Raw genomic sequence first — 19,379 nt, forward strand, 5'->3', positions numbered from 1 at the left:
CTGACTCTATTCATCCTCACTCCTTCAGCCTGGCAGCAATACAGGGGTTGGCATAGCGGAGCTTGATGACAGCTACTTTTATAACAACGCTGTGAAATTAAAGGTACAGTGTGTAGCTTATTTGACTTTTTATTTGTAAAAATCAAGTATTGGTATCATAAATACGTATTTTACCAAAGTCCAATCACAATCACATCCAAATGAAAGCGTTCTCATAGCTTAGAATGAGTTGATTATAAAAACAGGTGGCGGTGTACCCAACTGGAGACTGCCAGCTTTGAATACAGTAGCCAAAAGGGGACAAACTTGTTAGCCTTACGTGTTTTACCTGATAGCCCCTGCTGTTTAGGGGGTGATGGTAAAAAACAAGCAAGACTACCGTGGATCATACAGGTTGCCAGTTTACATTGAAATGGAGGACCATCCATACTCTTTGTCCCACAAGACGGAGGAAAAAATAGGGAAGAAAAGAAAAAGAAATAATAACCTGGAAAAAAATGAGTGTGTACATTCGTGGAGCATTTACCACATGGAGGCAATTGATGAAGGAGAGGGACTTCAAAGCTGCATGTTTCTTCTCTTCAAATCATCAGCAGCTTTTCACAGATTTTTGGAAGAAATCTTACATTGATTTACAGAACAAATAAAGAAAAAAATAAATAAAGAGCCCCTTTAGCTGCTGCTTCACAGCGCTTCATACTACTAGTTTACAACAGCAGAAATGGAAGAGTAATAATCTGAAGAATATGTTAAAAATATAGCTGACAAAAAAATGGCTGCTTTCTAATATAAACACCATCATCTGAAAATCTAAACAGAAAAAGTTTCTCTCAGTATTAAACTGATAATAACAATGTTTTTATGAGACTCTTTAAGCTTCCTGTTGACCTCCAAACTGGGCTCATGGTTACATGTATAATGGGCAAGAAACATTTCAGCATGATGGACTTCTGGGTGCAACTTTGCATTTTTGTGCAAACTGTTTCAATGAGAAGTTTCTTCTTTATCTGCACCATGTTTCTGTGTTGTGCAGACAGGCCCAGACTCATGAACTTGTCAGGTAAAAAAATAGCATTATTCTGTAGCTTTTTTTAAACCACTGATAATCCCTACAACCTAACTATGTTATTTATAATAACTAAACATAATCAAACATGTAGTAAAAACAAATTAAGAACATTGAAAGAATTGCAACTGAATGCGATCAGAATAAAAGCTAAGATAAGATATTTCCCGTTGTGGGCAATGATGCAAGAGGGCTGCAGCGCCAAACAAAGAGACACAATATAAAACAAAACAATGTCACAATACAGGCACATGTCAACAATAAATAACACTAACAATACTATTACATGTCATCCTGACGCATGGGACAGTATACAGCACCAATTAATAAATAAAACTGATTATTACTCAACCCTTAATTCATACCAAATATGCAAGAAAATCACAAGAAGTTTCCACATGACTGATATTTTACTGATGTTTACAAGTTTTTTTATTCTCTGATGTTAAAAAAAGGTATATTTTCAGGAATCATGATGAAGTTCCTGTGATCTAAGAGCACTTTCGATGAAGTAAGAGAAACTTTGCTCTTTGGGTTCAGAAATGTTGATCATATACATATCCAAGGCAGATAATTCTTTATATGACTCACGTCTAAAGCACCAGTGTTGTTTCTCTGTCAACATTGGTGCATATTCCTCCTTTTCAGCCTCCTTCTCCTGCAGGGTTCCCCAGAGATCAATTCCAGGCTCTATTCTTTTTTCTATTTACATAGATTTTTTTTCACCTAATGTTTAGGTCCTAAGCTGCATGTGGGGTTAATTTCAGACTATAAATCAATAGTTATGATGTTTTGTGGGATTGATTGTCTAGCAGGGGAGTGTTAAATCTGTTAAGGGTAGGAAACTGTCAAGCCTCTCAGTTTCAGTTAGCTCCTCCATCACACACAGCAACAGGAGAACCTGACAAACACAACTGAAACCCAAAGGGCATATAGAGAAATCAGACCAGGTGACCTAACGAGCCAGGAACAGAAAACACAGCACATGAGGGAAAACTACAAACTGAACTAAACATGACAAAACCAAAAACCCAAACCATGATCTAAACAGAAACTAAACATGACAAACACCAGACTATAAAGCAAGATCATGAAACATGACGCTGTTACCACTTCATACAAAATAAAATAGCTTTTATCAACTTTGAAAAGTTATTAAGAAAAGTTTTACTTTCAAACCTTAAATTGTAAAACTCAGCCGCTACTTTATTTTTTGGATTAAATCATTTTCTAATTATTAGTCGGACCAGATGTGAATCAGAAGGAAAACAGAAACAGATTAATAACTTCCAGCCTGCTGCAGAGCGGAGCTGCAACAATTGAAAATAAATTAAAATAATACTGGCCCCAACATTTTTCAAAATGGTGACACAAATAAAGGAAAATGGTTACTTACCCCCAAACATAAACTCTGCCACCATTACTGTACTATTAAAACCAGGTAAAGACCCCACAATACCATCTAGCTACAGACCCATATCACTGATAAATGCAGACCTTAAAATAATTTGCAAAGCATTAGCTGGAAGGTTAGAGAAAGTAACTCCTCTCATTATACACCCTGATCAAACAGGCTTTATAAAGGGCAGATATTCCTCTGTTAACATGCGGAGACTAATTAATATAATAGATTATTCTACCATCAATAACCTGGAAACAATAATAGTTTCTTTAGATGCAGAGAAAGCTTTTGATCGTGTTAACTGGAAATATTTACTAGCTACTCTAAACAGATTCGGCTTTGGCCCATCTTTCATTAACTGGATTAAAATCTTATACAGTTGTCCTAATGCGAGTGTTAGAACAAATGACCAGACCTCTGCAAGTTTTAATCTGCAAAGGGGTACCAGACAAGGTTGTCCACTATCTCCCTCACTTTTTGCTATATTTATTGAACCGCTGGCCGCTGCAATTAGACAAAATAAAGCTATTAAAGGCATTCAGTCCAAAAATATATTTCATAAAATAAGTCTTTATGCTGATGACGTTTTACTATTCCTCCAGAACTCACAAACCTCTCTATCTGAAACAGTCTCACTAATTAATAAATTCTCATCACTGTCGGACTACTCCGTTAACTGGTCTAAGAGTACAGTTCTACCCATCAACTGTAGCTTGCAAAATCTACCCAGCATCACCTTAAAATCAGGTACTATTAGATACCTGGGTGTAAATATTCCCTCCCGGCTCTCAGAACTAACAAAACTTAATCTCACTCACCTCCTTAAGACTATAGAAGATGATCTTGCTCGCTGGAAATCTCTACCCATTTCACTCATGGGGAGAGTTGCCACCATAAAAATGATGGTTCTACCCAAAATCAACTATTTGTTTTCTATGATTCCCATGAAACCCCCCTCTACCTGGTTTAAATCGCTAGAATCACACATCTCCCGATTTCTCTGGAAAAATAAACCACCCCGGATCAGTTTAAAAACTTTACAGAAGCCGAAAGATAGAGGAGGATTAGACTTGCCTAACTTTCAACATTACTTCCTAGCTAATAGATTGCAATATGTCCTAAAATGGCTCAAACCTAGTCCACTAGATGACCTGTGGATAGACATAGAGCAAACATTTTGTGACAATTTGGAAATTTCTGATCTTCCTTTTTTCAGCTTAAGTATAAAAAAGCAAAAGTGCTTTAAAAGTGTCAACATCAGCACTTCTCTGACAGCCTGGTGGGAATTTCTCAATAAAACCAACTCCTCAGTAATACCATGTAAACTCACACCCATCTGGAACAATCCTGATATTCTACTAAACAAAAATATGCTAAACTTTAACCAATGGATTAACAAAGGAATTAAATACTTTGAACATATTATCCATAACAGAAACATTTTATCTTTCAATACACTCTCATCACAATATGGGATTAACAGCAACAGATTCTTAGAATATCAACAGCTCAAAACCCTAATACACACAAAATTCCCCCTTCACCGAACAGATCTGGAACTTCCTCCAATAGTAGCAGATTTTATGGACCTCTGTACCCCCAAATTACTTTCAAAAATATACAGATTAATGTTAAAAATAGATGACTCAACCAGGATATGTTTGTGCGGCCTGGGGGCTCTCTGGTCCCCTGGTGTGGTGGCGTGGGCTGCCGGGGGTGGGTGGGCGTCCGGGGCACTCATGCGTTGGGCTCTTGGCGGGACCGGGCCTTTGCCCCTCTTCCCTCGGGTGGTCTTGGGGAGGCGGGGGTGCCTACAGCGGCCAGCTGGGGAGTTGGCTGCCTGGGACGGGGATCTCTCTCCCATTTGTGCCCCTCCCCGAGCCCCTCTCCTCCCCCGCCACCCCACATCATACACACTGCACATAGGGCACTGTGGGGTGGGTGGAGGCGGTGGGTTTGGCTGAGGGGTCCCCATTGCGGGATCCCCCGGTGGACCCCTGCAACTGCCCGCCCCACTAGATTTTAATCACAACCTAGACATCAATATACATTTAGGGCCTCGGTGGGATGGGCACATGGGCTGTGGGTGGGCGGACAGGAGCCACCGAGGTGGCCCTTCCTCCATCCCCTCCCTTTGTGACCTCTCTCCCCCCGATTTTATTTACATGTTAGACACTACCACATTTAACAGTACTGCACTACACACATAACACACACTCACACACACTGAGGGAGTCCTGAGGGGGTCCTGCTGCCTGGCAGCAGTGGGACCCATCACCATCTCATGGCTCCTTCCAGTTTTTAATTGCATTATAAATAGCCCATACTCATGCACACACAACTCAGGCTGGGGGGCAGGGGGGCCGGGGTCTTCCTACGCCCTTGTGAGAATGGGTAAGGTTTGGGGTAAAGAGGTTCTTTTTTGGTTTTTTTTTTTTTGGGGGGGGGGGGGGGGACCTACGGACATGTTCTTGTCCCTGGGGTGCCTAGCCTTGGTGTTGGGTTGGCGTGGCCCACGGTGGTTTTGCCTGGGGCGGTCGGGCCCCGTCGGGTTCCTGGGTGGGGTTTTGCTGGGGGGAAAGGGTGGCCCTTGGGCCTGTGGGGCGCCTGCCCTCCGTGTGGCCCGCGCCGCAGCGCCCAGCGCCCGGCGCCCGGCGCCTGCTGGGCCTGCTCGCCATCGCCCTGGGCTGCCCGGTGCTGCCGCTGCTCTGTCCGCTTTGGCTGTCCCGGGCTTGGTACTCTGTGGATCTGCTTGGCCTTTGGGGCCTCGGGCTCCCCCCGTCCCCCGCTGATGCTTCGGGGTGCGGCGTGATCGCGGCCCCCTTGCGGGTACACATTTCCTCCTTGTTGCATGGCCACACATGCATATTAACACGTGCATGCTCACAAACGTGCTCGTCTCTCCATCCGCTTCTCACTAGATGTAGCTGATGTTTGTGTGTTGGTACGTTCATCTGCAGGTGCGTTTGATGACTATTGTAATTTTTTATATCATCATCATTCTATCTTTCTTTCGGTATCATGTAGTACTGTGGTAGTTTATGTTGTTGTTTTTTTGTGTGATATGTTCTGGGCAGCATAGACAACTGTTATTTCCACATTTTAATCCTGTCCTTTTCTCCCTTTTTTTTTTTTTTTTTTTTTTTTTTTTCTCTCTCTCTCTTCCTCTATCTCCCTGTCAGGTTTGGCACTGACATATAAGACTAAAGAAAATAAGATTACAATAAAAATAATAAAAATATCAAGGGCAGCCATGTATATAACATGTCTCCCTTGGTAGAGCAAATCTGTCAAGCAAAATATGGCACACAGACCACCGTTCTGTATGTTAGGTTGCTGGAGAGGACAGGGTAAAAGAAAAAAAAAAAAAAAAAAGAAAATAAATTAAAATATTGATCAAAATAACAACGTTTACATTTCCTGGCAAAATAATCTAACAGTGTAGATGTCGCAGGTGCAGAGAAAACATCACATTTTCTTCATGATCTAGAAGTTTCAGTGGAGTTATTCCTCCTCCTGGTGGTTGTACAGTTAATTACAATTAAAATCCACTGTGACTACAGCAACAGTTAATAATGAGATGAAAACAATAATCATAGTTTTTATTCAAAGCTATTATTTAAAGTTAAAACTACTATATAAACCATATTTTTAGTGTTAAACGTTACAAAAACTGAAGTCTCCATATGAAACTCTTTATGTTGGGGTTTTATTTTCCTGAGTTGAAGTATCTGTCAAAATTCTCCGTCACTCTGATCTTAGTTTTCTAATATTTTCTGACTCCATAAGTCATGTTGTAGAGCTTTACTCATGTTTTAAATCTAGCGTGCTGTCCACAAAGGAGTGTCCCTCAAACTGTCTTGAAATGAGTGGTTGACCCTTCTGAGGTCCTTTGATGGTGGACTAAATGATGGACTCATGAAGTGATTTAAATTTGAAGTTTATGTTGAAAGTTGAGCAAAGCAGCTGTTGAGCCTCAGCAGATAACAGAGGGTCAGTATCGTCTCTGTGGAGAGTCTCTAAAGGAAAATTGCAAACAACAGTAGAAGAGGCTGAAAATAGAAGTAGATCTGTTCCAAGTCTGCACTGATACTGCAGATGAGGCGCTTCATGTTACATGTTAGTTCCTGTAGCCACTCCTAGCAGGTGTTTCTATGTTCCCGCCCCTCCACAGATCTCTCTTCATCAGGATGGGTCTGAGCAACATGGTGGAACATGCAGCTGCTGGTAAGACTCATTTCCTGCTTCATGTGAGATCTGTTGTCCTTCAGAGCGCACACACTCTTTCTATTCAGGGAAAGTTAAACTGTTTGACAGTTACTGTGAAGAGGAAAATGGCGCAGCAGGAAAATCAGCTCAACCCAGAAACCTTCTCTTGTTCCATCTGTCTGGATCTACTGAAGGATCCGGTGACTATTCCCTGTGGACACAGCTACTGCATGAACTGTATTAAATCCCACTGGGATGGAGAGGATCAGAAGGGAATCTACAGCTGCCCTCAATGTAGGCAGACCTTCACACCGAGACCTGTCCTGGTGAAAAACACCATGTTAGCAGCTTTAGTGAAGCAGCTGAAGAAGACTGGACTTCAAGCTGCTCCTGCTGATCACTGCTATGCTGGACCTGAAGATGTGGCCTGTGATTTCTGCTCTGGAAGAAAACTGAAAGCCATCAAGTCCTGTTTATTCTGTCTGGCCTCTTACTGTGAGAAACACCTTCAGTCTCATTATGATGTGGCTCCATTAAAGAAACACAAGCTGGTGGAGCCCTCCAAGAACCTCCAGGAGAACATCTGCTCTCGTCATGATGAGGTGATGAAGATGTTCTGCCGTACTGATCAGAAGTGTATCTGTTATCTCTGCCCTGTGGATGAACATAAAGGCCACGACACAGTCTCAGCTGCAGCAGAAAGGACTGAGAGGCAGAGAGAGCTGGAGGTGAGTCGACAAGAAATCCAGCAGAGAATCCAGGACAGAGAGAAAGATGTGAAGCTGCTTCAACAGGAGGTGGAGGCCATCAATCACTCTGCTGATAAAACAGTGGAGGACAGTGAGAAGATCTTCACTGAGCTGATCCGTCTCATCCAGAAAAGAAGCTCTGATGTGAAGCAGCAGATCAGATCCCAGCAGGAAACTGAAGTGAGTGGAGTCAAAGAGCTTCAGGAGAAGCTGGAGCAGGAGATCACTGAGCTGAAGAGGAAAGACGCTGAGCTGAAGCAGCTCTCACACACAGAGGATCACAACCAGTTTCTACACAACTACCCCTCACTGTCAGCACTCAGTGAGTCTACACACTCATCCAGCATCAATATCTGTCCTCTGAGATACTTTGAGGATGTGACAGCAGCTGTGTCAGAGCTCAGAGATAAACTACAGGACATTCTGACAGACAGATGGACAAACATCTCACTGACAGTCACTGATGTGGATGTTTTACTGTCACAACCAGAACCAAAGAGGAGAGCTGGATTCTTAAAATATTCATGTGAAATCACACTGGATCCAAACACAGCACACACACTGCTGTTACTGTCAGAGGGAAACAGAAAGGTGACAAGAATGGATCAACACCAGTCTTATTCTAGTCATCCAGACAGATTCACTGAACACTGGCAGGTTCTGAGTAGAGAGAGTCTGACTGGACGTTGTTACTGGGAGGTGGAAATGAAAGGAGACGTTTTTGTAGCAGTCGCATACAAGAATATCAGCAGAGCAGGATATGAAAGTGGATTTGGATTTAATGACAAATCTTGGGCATTATATTGTTTCCAAAAAAGTTATACTTTTTGGTACAACAACATCGGTACCTCCATCTCAGGTCCTCGGTCCTCCAGAGTAGGAGTGTATCTGGATCACAGAGCAGGTAGTTTGTCCTTCTACAGCGTCTCTGAAACCAGGACTCTCCTCCACAGAGTCCAGACCACATTCACTCAGCCGCTCTATGCTGGACTTTATTTTCATCCTGGATCCAGTGCTGAGTTGTGTGAAGTGAAGTAAAGTTATTTTCTCTGCTTGTTGCTGAGACTTCATTGTTGTGATGTCTCTGCTCTGCTGTTCTGTTGTTTATTTGACTTTTTATTTGCTGGTTTTTCCTGTTTGTTTCTTTTTGGAGGAAATCACTGCTAATGATGATTTTTATTTCCATCAACATGAAAATCTGAACTTCTCTGTTCTCTAAATATGTGTTGAATATTTGTATTGATGTATTTGTATGTTGTTGTTTCTCTTCCACTTCATGGAGCCAAACAGAGAAACCAGCAGACCTTCCTTCATCACACATTATTTTACTCTCAACACTTTGGAAATGTAAAAATCATTATTAACAACAAGATTTTATTAATATTCTCATTTCCACTGATTCTTGTGTGAACCAGAGACTGTATATAGTGTAAACTGTGTTTTCATTATTGGGCTGATCTCATTCATCTGATCAGATCAGTTTATTCTTGCAGTAATGACGCTCCTGCAAATATGAAAACATTTAAGTTTCAAACTAAAACTCTCAGTAAAAATCTCCTTGATAACCCAGAACCAGGATGTTCTGATTCTTTAGACTAAACTTGGATTTTTGCTGTAAAGAATAAATTCTGGATTCATCCTGAACATGAATTGAGTTTGTGTGAGAACTGAAGTGAGGCTGTAATACCAGACAAAGACAAAGATATTTAAAAGCTGTGTTTCAGTATATTTAGTGAGTTTCTGCTGCTGTCATTGATGCACTATTAGAAATGTGACTATTGATCAGAATATTATAAAGACTGTAAAATAAAGAGAAATTTTCTGCGGTGGGAAAGAGAACTGAAGCATCTTTGTTCTGGTCCAGGTATTATGAGATTACAGCATCATCACAGGTACGAGTGTCGAGCAGGTCAAAGTAAAGAGGAGTTTCCAACTTTATATTCATCTAAATGTTTCATCACATTTTAGTCTTAAAAATCTTTCCTGTATTTTTCTGTTATTGAACCAAAAGAGAAACTGAACTGACTTTGAGAAAAACAACTGAAATATGGAGCCAAGAATTATTTACAATAAAAGAAGTAAATGTTTCTGTGATGGATTTAGCAAACTGGACCGTAAACAGTATCAGGACAGGATTGGATTGAAAACAGGTTTATTGAATAATAGTGAGTGGCTTCCAGGAAAACCGGGTCCGGTCTCGTAGCCCGCTAGCCTGCGAGAATAGGAGAGCCAAGGTGAGAACAGGTGACAAAATGGGGATTTATGCATACAGATGATTACGTACCGGCGGGAGAAATTGGAGCGAGCCGGCAGAATTCCTGTACTGCAATAACAGTGAGAAGATCCGCTGCGTCTGTCGGGGCTGCTGAAACAGGATGGGTTAGCAAGGGAAGATAATGGTTAAACTGAGACTTTGAGTTGGGTATATGTTCAAAGAAGGGGAGGGGGTCCGGATGGTTCCTCCAGCGGAAGGGAGAGAGAAACAAGTTGTGTTAATCCAAGATCCAAATCCACATCCAAATCCAAAATCCAAATCCAGATCCAGATCCAGATCCAAATTCAAATCCAAACAGACAGTCCAAGGGTCAGATTATCAGCTCGGTCAAATAACAGAAAGATCAGAGTTACCAGACAGGGGACAGGCAAAAATCCGGATATCCAGGTCAGAAACGGGTCGGAGATCAAAAACAGGCAGAAATCAGGGCTGGAAACGTGCAGGGAGTTAACCAAGACGATCTGGCAAAGGAGTGGTGTTGTGCACTGGTATATAAAGCACGCAGCGCAGGTGGAGCGCATCAATAATCAGGAGCGCACTGGAGGAAGGATGCCTTCAGGGACAGCTGGGAGATTCCGACTATAGGCAACCACCGTGACATGTTTCACTACATCTTTATTTGTAAATGAGGTTAAATTTGACATTTATAGACATTCTCCTTTATTCTGCTAGAAAATAATCTGATTAACCTCCTTCTTCTTCCTGATCTCAAACACAGCAGCTCCACTCTGTCCACATATTTCCTTCTTCCCTCCCTGTCACACCTGGTGTTTATAGATGGCCTGAGTATGAGGTTGTCAAAAGGGGGTCCTAGGCCCATAGGGGGCCCAGGACCTAAAGTTTTTTGTTGTTTAGACTTTGTTTATTGTTTATATATATTTTATCAATATTTTTCCCCACAAATTTAAATCCAGGTAAGGTAAGGTAAGGTAAGGTAAGGTAAGGTAAGGTAAGGTAAGGTAAGTAAGGTAAGGTAAGTTAAGGTAAGGTAAGTAAGGTAAGGTAAGGTAAGGTAAACTTTATTATCCCACCAGAAAAACAACACAAACACTTACTATAAAAACACATAAAAGAAAGAAAAAGACAAATAAACAAGTACAGCTAAGAAACAATGAAAACATCAAACAGTGAAAATAGTACAATAAAAACCAGTATTGTGTCATCTATAATGTAAAACCAGGCCCAGGTACATGTGTGTGCAGCAGTACATACGTACATGTAGGCTAAAGAGTCCCTCATGATGCTACATGTGTTTGGACTCTACTGTTATAAAACCTGATGGCTGCAGGTACAAAACACCTGGAAAACCTCACCGTTCTAATCTTCCTCTTTTGTCTGTAACTCTTAACCAGTTTTGGGAAAAGCGGGTGAGTTATATCACTAAGAAGCTGGTCGACTCGGCTCTTTGTACAGCTGAGAAGCAGAATCCTGTTCAAGTCCAATCATCTTACTTGCTGTGTTAATTGTACGTTGTAGTTTTTTCTGCTCTTTCTCGTACATATAACTAAAAATGCAGATAAGACCAAACAACAAAACGCGCTGCAGAACCTTGTAGAATATCTGAAGGACATGACTGTCCAGTCTAAAGATGTTCAGTTTTCTAAGAAACAACATTCTTTGCTGCAGCTTCTTGGTCTTACTGAGAGCACAGGCCTGAAATGACAGCTTGTCATCAGTGTCCACTCCTAGGTTCTGTATCTCTAGGCTGACACCTGCTCTACTAGCTCACCATTTATCATAGACGGGGAAACATCTGTTCTTTTCTTGGTAAAATCTACAATAATCTCTTTGGTTGTTTTAACATTGATCTGAAGAAAGCTGTCTGCACACCACTGGATAAAACCCTGGACCTCCTTTTCAGATCCTTCCACTGATACAACATCCACCTGTAGAAAAGCCACCAGTGCCGTGTCACCAGCATACTTAAAACAGGCATGTGCTGGAAAGGATGCTGGACAGTCATTTGTATATAAAGTGTCAAGGATAGGTGACAACACACACCCTTGAGGTGCTCCTGTAAAGGTGTTCCTTAAGAATGAGGTACATGTGTTAAATCTGACCTGCTGGCTACGATCAGTCAAACAATTCTGTCTCCATGAAACCAGTGTAGGATTAACTCCCAGTGCAGCAACTTTCTCACCATCAAATGAGGTTGGATTGTGTTAAATGCACTACTGAAATCCATCAATACAATCTGGACCAACTTTATTGTTCAACATGAATCCAACATGTTTTAGTGAACGGATAAATGGAGGCAGAAGATTTTATCTTTCAGTCAAAGTTTTACATTCAGTGACATACAGGGACTATCTCAAGCTGGAAACCAGTTCACTCACAGCACAAGACCAGTCTAGACCAGTTCCTTCAAGCTTCCTGCACACAAAGAGGAGGATCCTCCCCTATTACTGCTGTAACCATCCCAGGCTGCACGTTACATGCTGACTCTGTCAGGATCCCCATGATTGGCCCATTCAGATACCAGCTGAATAAAATCCACAACTCAAGGATGCAGCACCAAGATTATTTGGAAAGAAGATGCTGAAAAACATTGACGATAAAACAGCATGATTTTTTTCATCCAGGAATCTCAGATCCAGATTTTCTGCTAAAACACTGCAGCTCTGATCCACAGCAGCCAGTTACTGAAGCCAGTTTATTATAATACCAACTGTATGGACATTGTTACGAGCAAAATGGATCATTATGTAACTCACCCACAAGCAGAAGAGAAATTTCCTCCACCTCAGAAACCACTGGTGAAAACGTACGTGGTGAGGCGGCATCTGCTGCTGATGTAGCAGCTGATAAGGGTCTGAGTTCAAATGAGGAAATTTACATTTAATTATCTGAAGTTCAGATTTACCTTCAAGGAGTCAGATGACATTAAATTATCAATATGTGTCAAATGTATCGCGCTAAGTAGCTGTTTTAAAAAGAGGACTGATCGCGTTTGTAAAGAATGTGACTCTGCAGGTGATGTGGATGCACTGCCTGCTGCACAGGGTCTCACTTCCTGCCAAAGACTCCAGAGCTGAACTGTCAGAGGTCATGGACTCGGTTGGTGAGAAAGACTTTAGTAGCGGTAGTGTATCACATGTAGCACCATGACCTTGTGGATACTTACAAATGTGTCCACATTCACAGCTATTACAGTGAAAAGACTTAATCGCCAATCAAGTTTGCACATACAAAGAATTTGTCTTGGAGTGGTGGTGCAAGAAAAAGAGAAACGGAACAAAAAGAACACAAAACAAAGACAGAGCATTAACAGTATTAACATGAATATAAAAGTATAGACAAGTACACATCTATATAAAAAGGTCTGTCTCTTTATATATTTAAATATAAAGTGTGTAGTGCAAAGGAGAGGTAATGGAGCCAGACTGAAATGGTTTTGTAAGAGAATTCACTTTACGTTTAACCCTTGTATGCTGTTCGGGTCTGTGGGACCCGTTTTCAGTTTTTATCAATAGAAAAATGAAACAATTAATTATTTTTTCAACCTGAAATTCATTGGCTTTGGCTCATTATCTGTGAAGAACATACATCAAAACACATTTTCAATGACCGCATACTGTACACCACCCAACGCTTTTATATTACATACAGGGTGTGTGGGTCCACTGGACCCAGGGATAATAAAGTGTGGAAAGTATAGGTCCTGTGTACCTTCACTCTGTCTTCCTCCTTTCTGGGGCTACTGATAGTGTTTTCTGCCCCTCCTGTTCCCGCACAAAGTTGCAACCAACACCATCTGCTCTTACTTTCCTGCACATTTTACCCTCTGTCTTGCGGGAACCAAACTTTTTTTTTTTCTCATACCCTATCCCACCTGCAAATTAGGGGCGTGACACTATAAATAAAGGCTTTGCCAGTGTAGTAGCTTATCACAAGTGATCAAGATGGTCAAAAGATTATCTGTTGAGAGGGCCTTGCAATTGATTTGGGAAGAGAGAGAAGCTTCTGAAGATGATGTCGAGGAAGAGTTTTCAGAATTTGAAGATCATATTTCTGAAAATTCAGAGTCTGATAGTGACTTTGAAGAAGAAGATGAGGTTCAATCAAAACGAAGACGACCAGCCCGTCAGCAACCAGCTCCGGGATCAGAGGCCCACCAGATAGACTAGATGGCATTGAACACAGAGTGGAACAGGGGGAAGCTCCAGAGGAGAAGCCTCTTTCTCGAGGAACTGGGAAAGGCACTGGTGAGACCTCAAATCCTCAAAAGACAACATGTTCCACGAACACCAGCTTCTGCAGCCATTGTGGGGAGAATTCAAGAGGAGAATGCTGGTGCCCCATCCACCCGACCTACAAAACCACCATCTGATGAACCTGAAGTAAGTGTGTGATGCTGTTGCAGTATGTCATGTATGCTTTGCAACATTATTCTAGGTTGTGGCCAGCAAAAACAAAAAGAAGCGCTGTGAAGTCTGTGGACCCAAGTTGGACAGGAAAACTCAATATACATGCAGCAAGTGTAACAAATACACATGCAACACACACTCTGTGAAATTCTGCCCCTCATGTTTTGTATAGACTTGTGTAAACAGAATTCAGTGGGGCTGATGTGAAGAGACTGATATTGTTAGTGTATATGTTCAACTTGTGTTATGTTAACTAACCTAAATGAATTATATGTCTAATGAAGTTCAAATGAATAAAATCAGTAGTTGTGAAACATCTTGCTTCATTTGTAAATGTGTTTTTTTCCACTCACTTCACTTGATTATACCTGATTTTCATATTTATATTACATTTTATTAAAAAAAACGAGTTGCACATTAATCCATAAATGTGTTCTATAAAAGGTAAAGGGCAAATATTAACCATGGTTGCTGTTCATGTGGCTTGTAATTGTGATTAAGTAAACATTGTAGCAGATTCCAGCGTCTTCAAAATAAAGATTGGAACCTTTGTTTAATTGTGACTGAATTAAACAATCTCTGAGGATTTTCTCTCTTTACAGACTAACAGTTTCACTCCCAAAGTGGGGGTCTGACTCAAATTTATGACTTGGTTTCCAGCTCCACAGGTCAACAAAGGTCGACTCTCCCCAACATGGACTGGGAGGACTTCATCAAGTTATTTACGAGACCTGGGAAATTTCTGAACTTTAATCTTCTGCAACATAAATTTGCTTTTTAGTTAACAACCAAAGGGTCCCAGATGCAACTCTTCATCCAAAATGTCCACTTTGAAACTGTCTCTTATTAACTTGTGTTTTCCTTCAACTGATAAAGAAAAACCCCCTTTTTCAGGCAGTCTTAACTGGAAACAGAACACCTGGACACACCAAGAAAAGTTTATCTTAACATTCCAGAGAGTGATAAAGTGTCTTTCTCTGTTTCTCTGTGTCCCAGCAAGAGGAGACAAAGACTTTGTGTGAAGAGTAAAAGATCATACTTTTACTAGTCAACAATGTTCATTTAAATAGATACATATATATATATATGTGTGTTTTATCTTGATACCATGCACATGCATATAATCATTATCATTTTGTACAAGGTTTAATCAACAAGCTTGATTAATTGGTGACCTGAAACTTTATTACTGTGTTTGTGTGAGATATAACCTTTTTACTATTGTATCGTCTTTTCGATGATTCACTGATGGATTTTAATGATGTCTCATTTAAGGCTTTAGTAACTTGGATATATAGATATATTCACAAAATGTTTAATGTGATAACTCTTTACAAAATGATCAGGCCAGCCCCTCTGAATCTGCTATCTGACCCAAAACCAGCCCACAAGACTGTTATTGGCCAAGATAATGGTCACACATCCTTCCATGGGGTGTGTCTCCAAACTAACACTTTTAAACTCAGAACAAAGAGTTTACTTAGTTGACTGTTCTTCCTCCGTGGCCCTCGCTGCTTCAAGTGGACTTCAAGTTCCCTTCAACCCATTCTCTCCAGACATGGCTCTTTTTCAGAGTTAGGACTTCGTCTGAACGCAAGAGAGAGAGAGAGATGCTGCCTGAGAATTAAGTTTGCAGTGATGTGAAGAACATCACTACAGAAACTAAAGTTGGTGCCTGCATACCAGATGCATGATTGACAATTTTTGGCTCTTTTTGGACTCCGTAGTTCATTCCTTTTTTCCAGCTAATACTTCGCTTTTCTTGAGTTATGTTTTATCTTTTGGACTTTTAATATAGATCCTAAATAGATCCTACAGAGTTTCTTTTTTTTTTGGACTGACCTAAAGCTGGACATTTTCATCTTTTGCCATATCACTGCAAGTCATTCACTGTCCATCATCGATACCACCAGCCGAGCCGCGGGAGAGTCCGCATCCGCAGAGCTGCCTGATCCAAACCTTCGGACCACCACGTGACACATCTTCTGGCCTTCTGGAAGTCGCTTGGGATCCAAACCACCTGCGGCAACTTCCTCACTCGCCATCAGAGTCACCACAACGGTCGTAAGTCAGCTCGATCCAAACAGAACCGGACGAGTCCTGCTCGGATCAATTCTCTGCTTATCTGCTCCCAGAATGGTTGGTTGTCTGACAGTGACCCCAGTAGTTCTACATCTTAGTTAAACTTCCAGTTTAACAGATGAGATTCAGTTTTCCCTTTTTCCTTTTAGGATTTAGAGATCTTTTTCAGTCCTGAACCTTAGTTTAATTAACACCACAGGTTAATTCACTTTGTTCATTTCTTGCATACATTTAATTCATTCTGACACACTGAAATAAGATTTTGGGTTGAACTCCATATTCTGCATTTTACAATGTTTGATTCATTTCTCCATGCGAAGTACTTTGTAAATATTTCCTTTTCATTTATGCATTATTAGTTTAGTAATAAATATTTCATATTTATCCTAAACTGGTCTGGTTATTGTGAACTTCTCCTTTGAACCATGTTATGGGTCCCTTCGACGTAAGAATTCACGTTAGTAGCGTCCTGAGACTGATTGATTGATAACTGATTGATTTCTAGCTTGAATTAATTAATTTATTAAATTAATTAATTTAGTTCTCTAATGGTGTCCACACAGCCATTAGGTTAGGATAAAGCTATCTGTGTGGTGGTGCCCCCGAGGAAATTAATAACATAATTTCTAGAAACTATTAAAATGAATAATTTTATTAAACATCTTTAATGTTTAATGACGCTTAACACTACAACATCTGTTGAGTATTTTCACATAAAATTGTTTGATTGTGTTGTTTTGAAAACCCAAAACTCTAGCGGGTCCACCAGACCCATGAACACTGGCTCAGTAACAAAAATATGAACACCACACAAGGGTTAATAAGAAAAATGAGGAAACAAACCTTCCTTCACAGTTCTACTTGTTTTGGAATCTGGAAGAACTTGATAAAACTCCTCCTTCTTCTTCTCTGTCCTCATGTTTTCTTGTTCCTTCCCTTCAGATCTACAGTTTATAGACAGTGTTAATCACACTCAGACAGTCACTGTGAGGTGAAATGGCAACACAAGGACTTCAGGTAGACCAAGGAAATATTTCTTGTTCCATCTGTTTGGATCTACTGAAGGATCCGGTGACTATTCCCTGTGGACACAGCTACTGCATGAACTGTATTAAAAGCTTCTGGGATGGAGAGGATCAGAAGGGAATCTACAGCTGCCCTCAATGTAGGCACACCTTCACACCGAGACCTGTCCTGGTGAAAAACACCATGTTAGCAGCTTTAGTGGAGCAGCTGAAGAAGACTGGACTCCAAGCTGCTCCTGCTGATCACTGCTATGCTGGACCTGAAGATGTGGCCTGTGATTTCTGCTCTGGAAGAAAACTGAAAGCCATCAAGTCCTGTTTATTCTGTCTGGCCTCTTACTGTGAGAAACACCTTCAGCCTCATTATGATGTGGCTCCATTAAAGAAACACAAGCTGGTGGAGTCCTCCAAGAACCTCCAGGAGAACATCTGCTCTCGTCATGATGAGGTGATGAAGATGTTCTGCCGTACTGATCAGAAATATATCTGTTATCTTTGCTCTGTGGACAAACATAAAGGCCACGACACAGTCTCAGCTGCAGCAGAAAGGACTGAGAGGCAGAGAGAGCTGGAGGTGAGTCGACAAGAAATCCAGCAGAGAATCCAGGACAGAGAGAAAGATGTGAAGCTGCTTCAACAGGAGGTGGAGGCCATCAATCACTCTGCTGATAAAACAGTGGAGGACAGTGAGAAGATCTTCACTGAGCTGATCCGTCTCATCCAGAAAAGAAGCTCTGATGTGAAGCAGCAGATCAGATCCCAGCAGGAAACTGAAGTGAGTGGAGTCAAAGAGCTTCAGGAGAAGCTGGAGCAGGAGATCACTGAGCTGAAGAGGAAAGACGCTGAGCTGAAGCAGCTCTCACACACAGAGGATCACAACCAGTTTCTACACAACTACCCCTCACTGTCAGCACTCAGTGAGTCTACACACTCATCCAGCATCAATATCCGTCCTCTGAGATACTTTGAGGATGTGACAGCAGCTGTGTCAGAGCTCAGAGATAAACTACAGGACATTCTGACAGACAGATGGACAAACATCTCACTGACAGTCACTGATGTGGATGTTTTACTGCCACAACCAGAACCAACGAGCAGAGCTGGATTCTTAAAATATTCATGTGAAATCACACTGGATCCAAACACAGCACACACACTGCTGTTACTGTCAGAGGGAAACAGAAAGGTGACAAGAATGGATCAATATCAGTCTTATTCTAGTCATCCAGACAGATTCACTAAATTCTGCCAGATTCTGAGTAGAGAGAGGCTGACTGGACGTTGTTACTGGGAGGTGGAAATGAGAGGAAATGTTTCTGTATCATTCGTATACCAGAATATCAGCAGAGCAGGAGATGAAAGTGGATTTGGATTTAATGACAAATCTTGGACATTATGTTCATACCAAAAACGTTATTATTTTCGGTACAACAGCATCAGAACCTTTATCTCAGGTCCTCGGTCCTCCAGAGTAGGAGTGTATCTGGATCACAGAGCAGGTATTCTGTCCTTCTACAGCATCTCTGAAACCAGGACTCTCCTCCACAGAGTCCAGACCACATTCACTCAGCCGCTCTATGCTGGACTTTGGATCGGTCCTGGATCCAGTGCTGAGTTGTGTAAAGTGAAGTAAAGTTATTTTCTCTGCTTGTTGCTGAGACTTCATTGTTGTGATGTCTCTGCTCTGCTGTTCTGTTGTTTATTTGACATTTTTTATTTGCTTTTTTTTCCTGTTTGTTATTTTACTCTCAGCACTTTGGAAATGTAAAAATCATTTTCTACTACCCAGTTTTGTCAAACCTATCCTCAAGGGTCCTTCTAAACCAGCAAACAAACAAGGTGTCTAATGATGATGTTCAGAAAGGCTAATTTCTAGGATCAGAATAAATAAGATCATTCATCATGTTTATTGTCAGAACAAAGTCAATTTTTCAAACAAATAAACTTTGAAACAATGAACAATTATTTTTTTGTCTTCATTTCAGTTTTCTGTGAAACCTGATGGAAGACATTTCAAAGTGTTAACAGTAAGTTGTGTATTGCTGTTTTTATTGTGAAGGCTGACCGGAAAAAAATATTTCTTCCGGTATCGCCAGAAAATCTATAAATAAAGCTAAATCGTTATACAGTGAAAAATAATTGAATGAATTGTAATGATCGTTATTGGGAAACTGGAGTGTATATATATATATCTATAGACTCCA

At 41.0% G+C, this 19,379-nt stretch overlaps 2 protein-coding genes across 3 annotated transcripts; both read left to right on the forward strand.

Moving 5' to 3' along the window:
* Positions 1-6,793: 6,793 nt before the first annotated feature.
* Positions 6,794-8,581, forward strand: LOC121644058 (tripartite motif-containing protein 16-like). The gene has a single exon (XM_041991757.1). The coding sequence runs from the start codon at positions 6,803-6,805 to the stop codon at positions 8,462-8,464; it is 1,662 nt and encodes a 553-aa protein (XP_041847691.1). The 5' UTR covers positions 6,794-6,802; the 3' UTR covers positions 8,465-8,581.
* Positions 8,582-9,904: 1,323 nt separating this feature from the next.
* LOC121644031 (tripartite motif-containing protein 16-like) lies at positions 9,905-19,198 on the forward strand. Of its 2 annotated transcripts, XM_041991726.1 has the most exons (3): positions 9,905-9,915; positions 14,043-14,049; positions 17,172-19,198. In XM_041991726.1, exon 3 carries the CDS (start codon positions 17,252-17,254, stop codon positions 18,806-18,808), a length of 1,557 nt encoding a protein of 518 aa, XP_041847660.1. In that variant the 5' UTR covers positions 9,905-9,915; positions 14,043-14,049; positions 17,172-17,251; the 3' UTR covers positions 18,809-19,198. The 2 variants fall into 2 exon arrangements, with proteins under 2 accessions (XP_041847660.1, XP_041847659.1); XM_041991725.1 differs by lacking the exons at positions 9,905-9,915; positions 14,043-14,049 and having other exon boundaries at positions 17,109-19,195.
* Positions 19,199-19,379: the final 181 nt, after the last annotated feature.

This window comes from Melanotaenia boesemani, chromosome 8, assembly GCF_017639745.1.
Source record: "Melanotaenia boesemani isolate fMelBoe1 chromosome 8, fMelBoe1.pri, whole genome shotgun sequence".
Classification (NCBI taxonomy): domain Eukaryota; kingdom Metazoa; phylum Chordata; class Actinopteri; order Atheriniformes; family Melanotaeniidae; genus Melanotaenia; species Melanotaenia boesemani.

Bases quoted from the DNA above. Each gene is read 5' to 3' on its own strand.
- LOC121644031 (XM_041991725.1), top strand. From the start codon at position 17,147: ATGGCAACACAAGGACTTCAGGTAGACCAAGGAAATATTTCTTGTTCC.
- LOC121644058 (XM_041991757.1), top strand. From the start codon at position 6,803: ATGGCGCAGCAGGAAAATCAGCTCAACCCAGAAACCTTCTCTTGTTCC.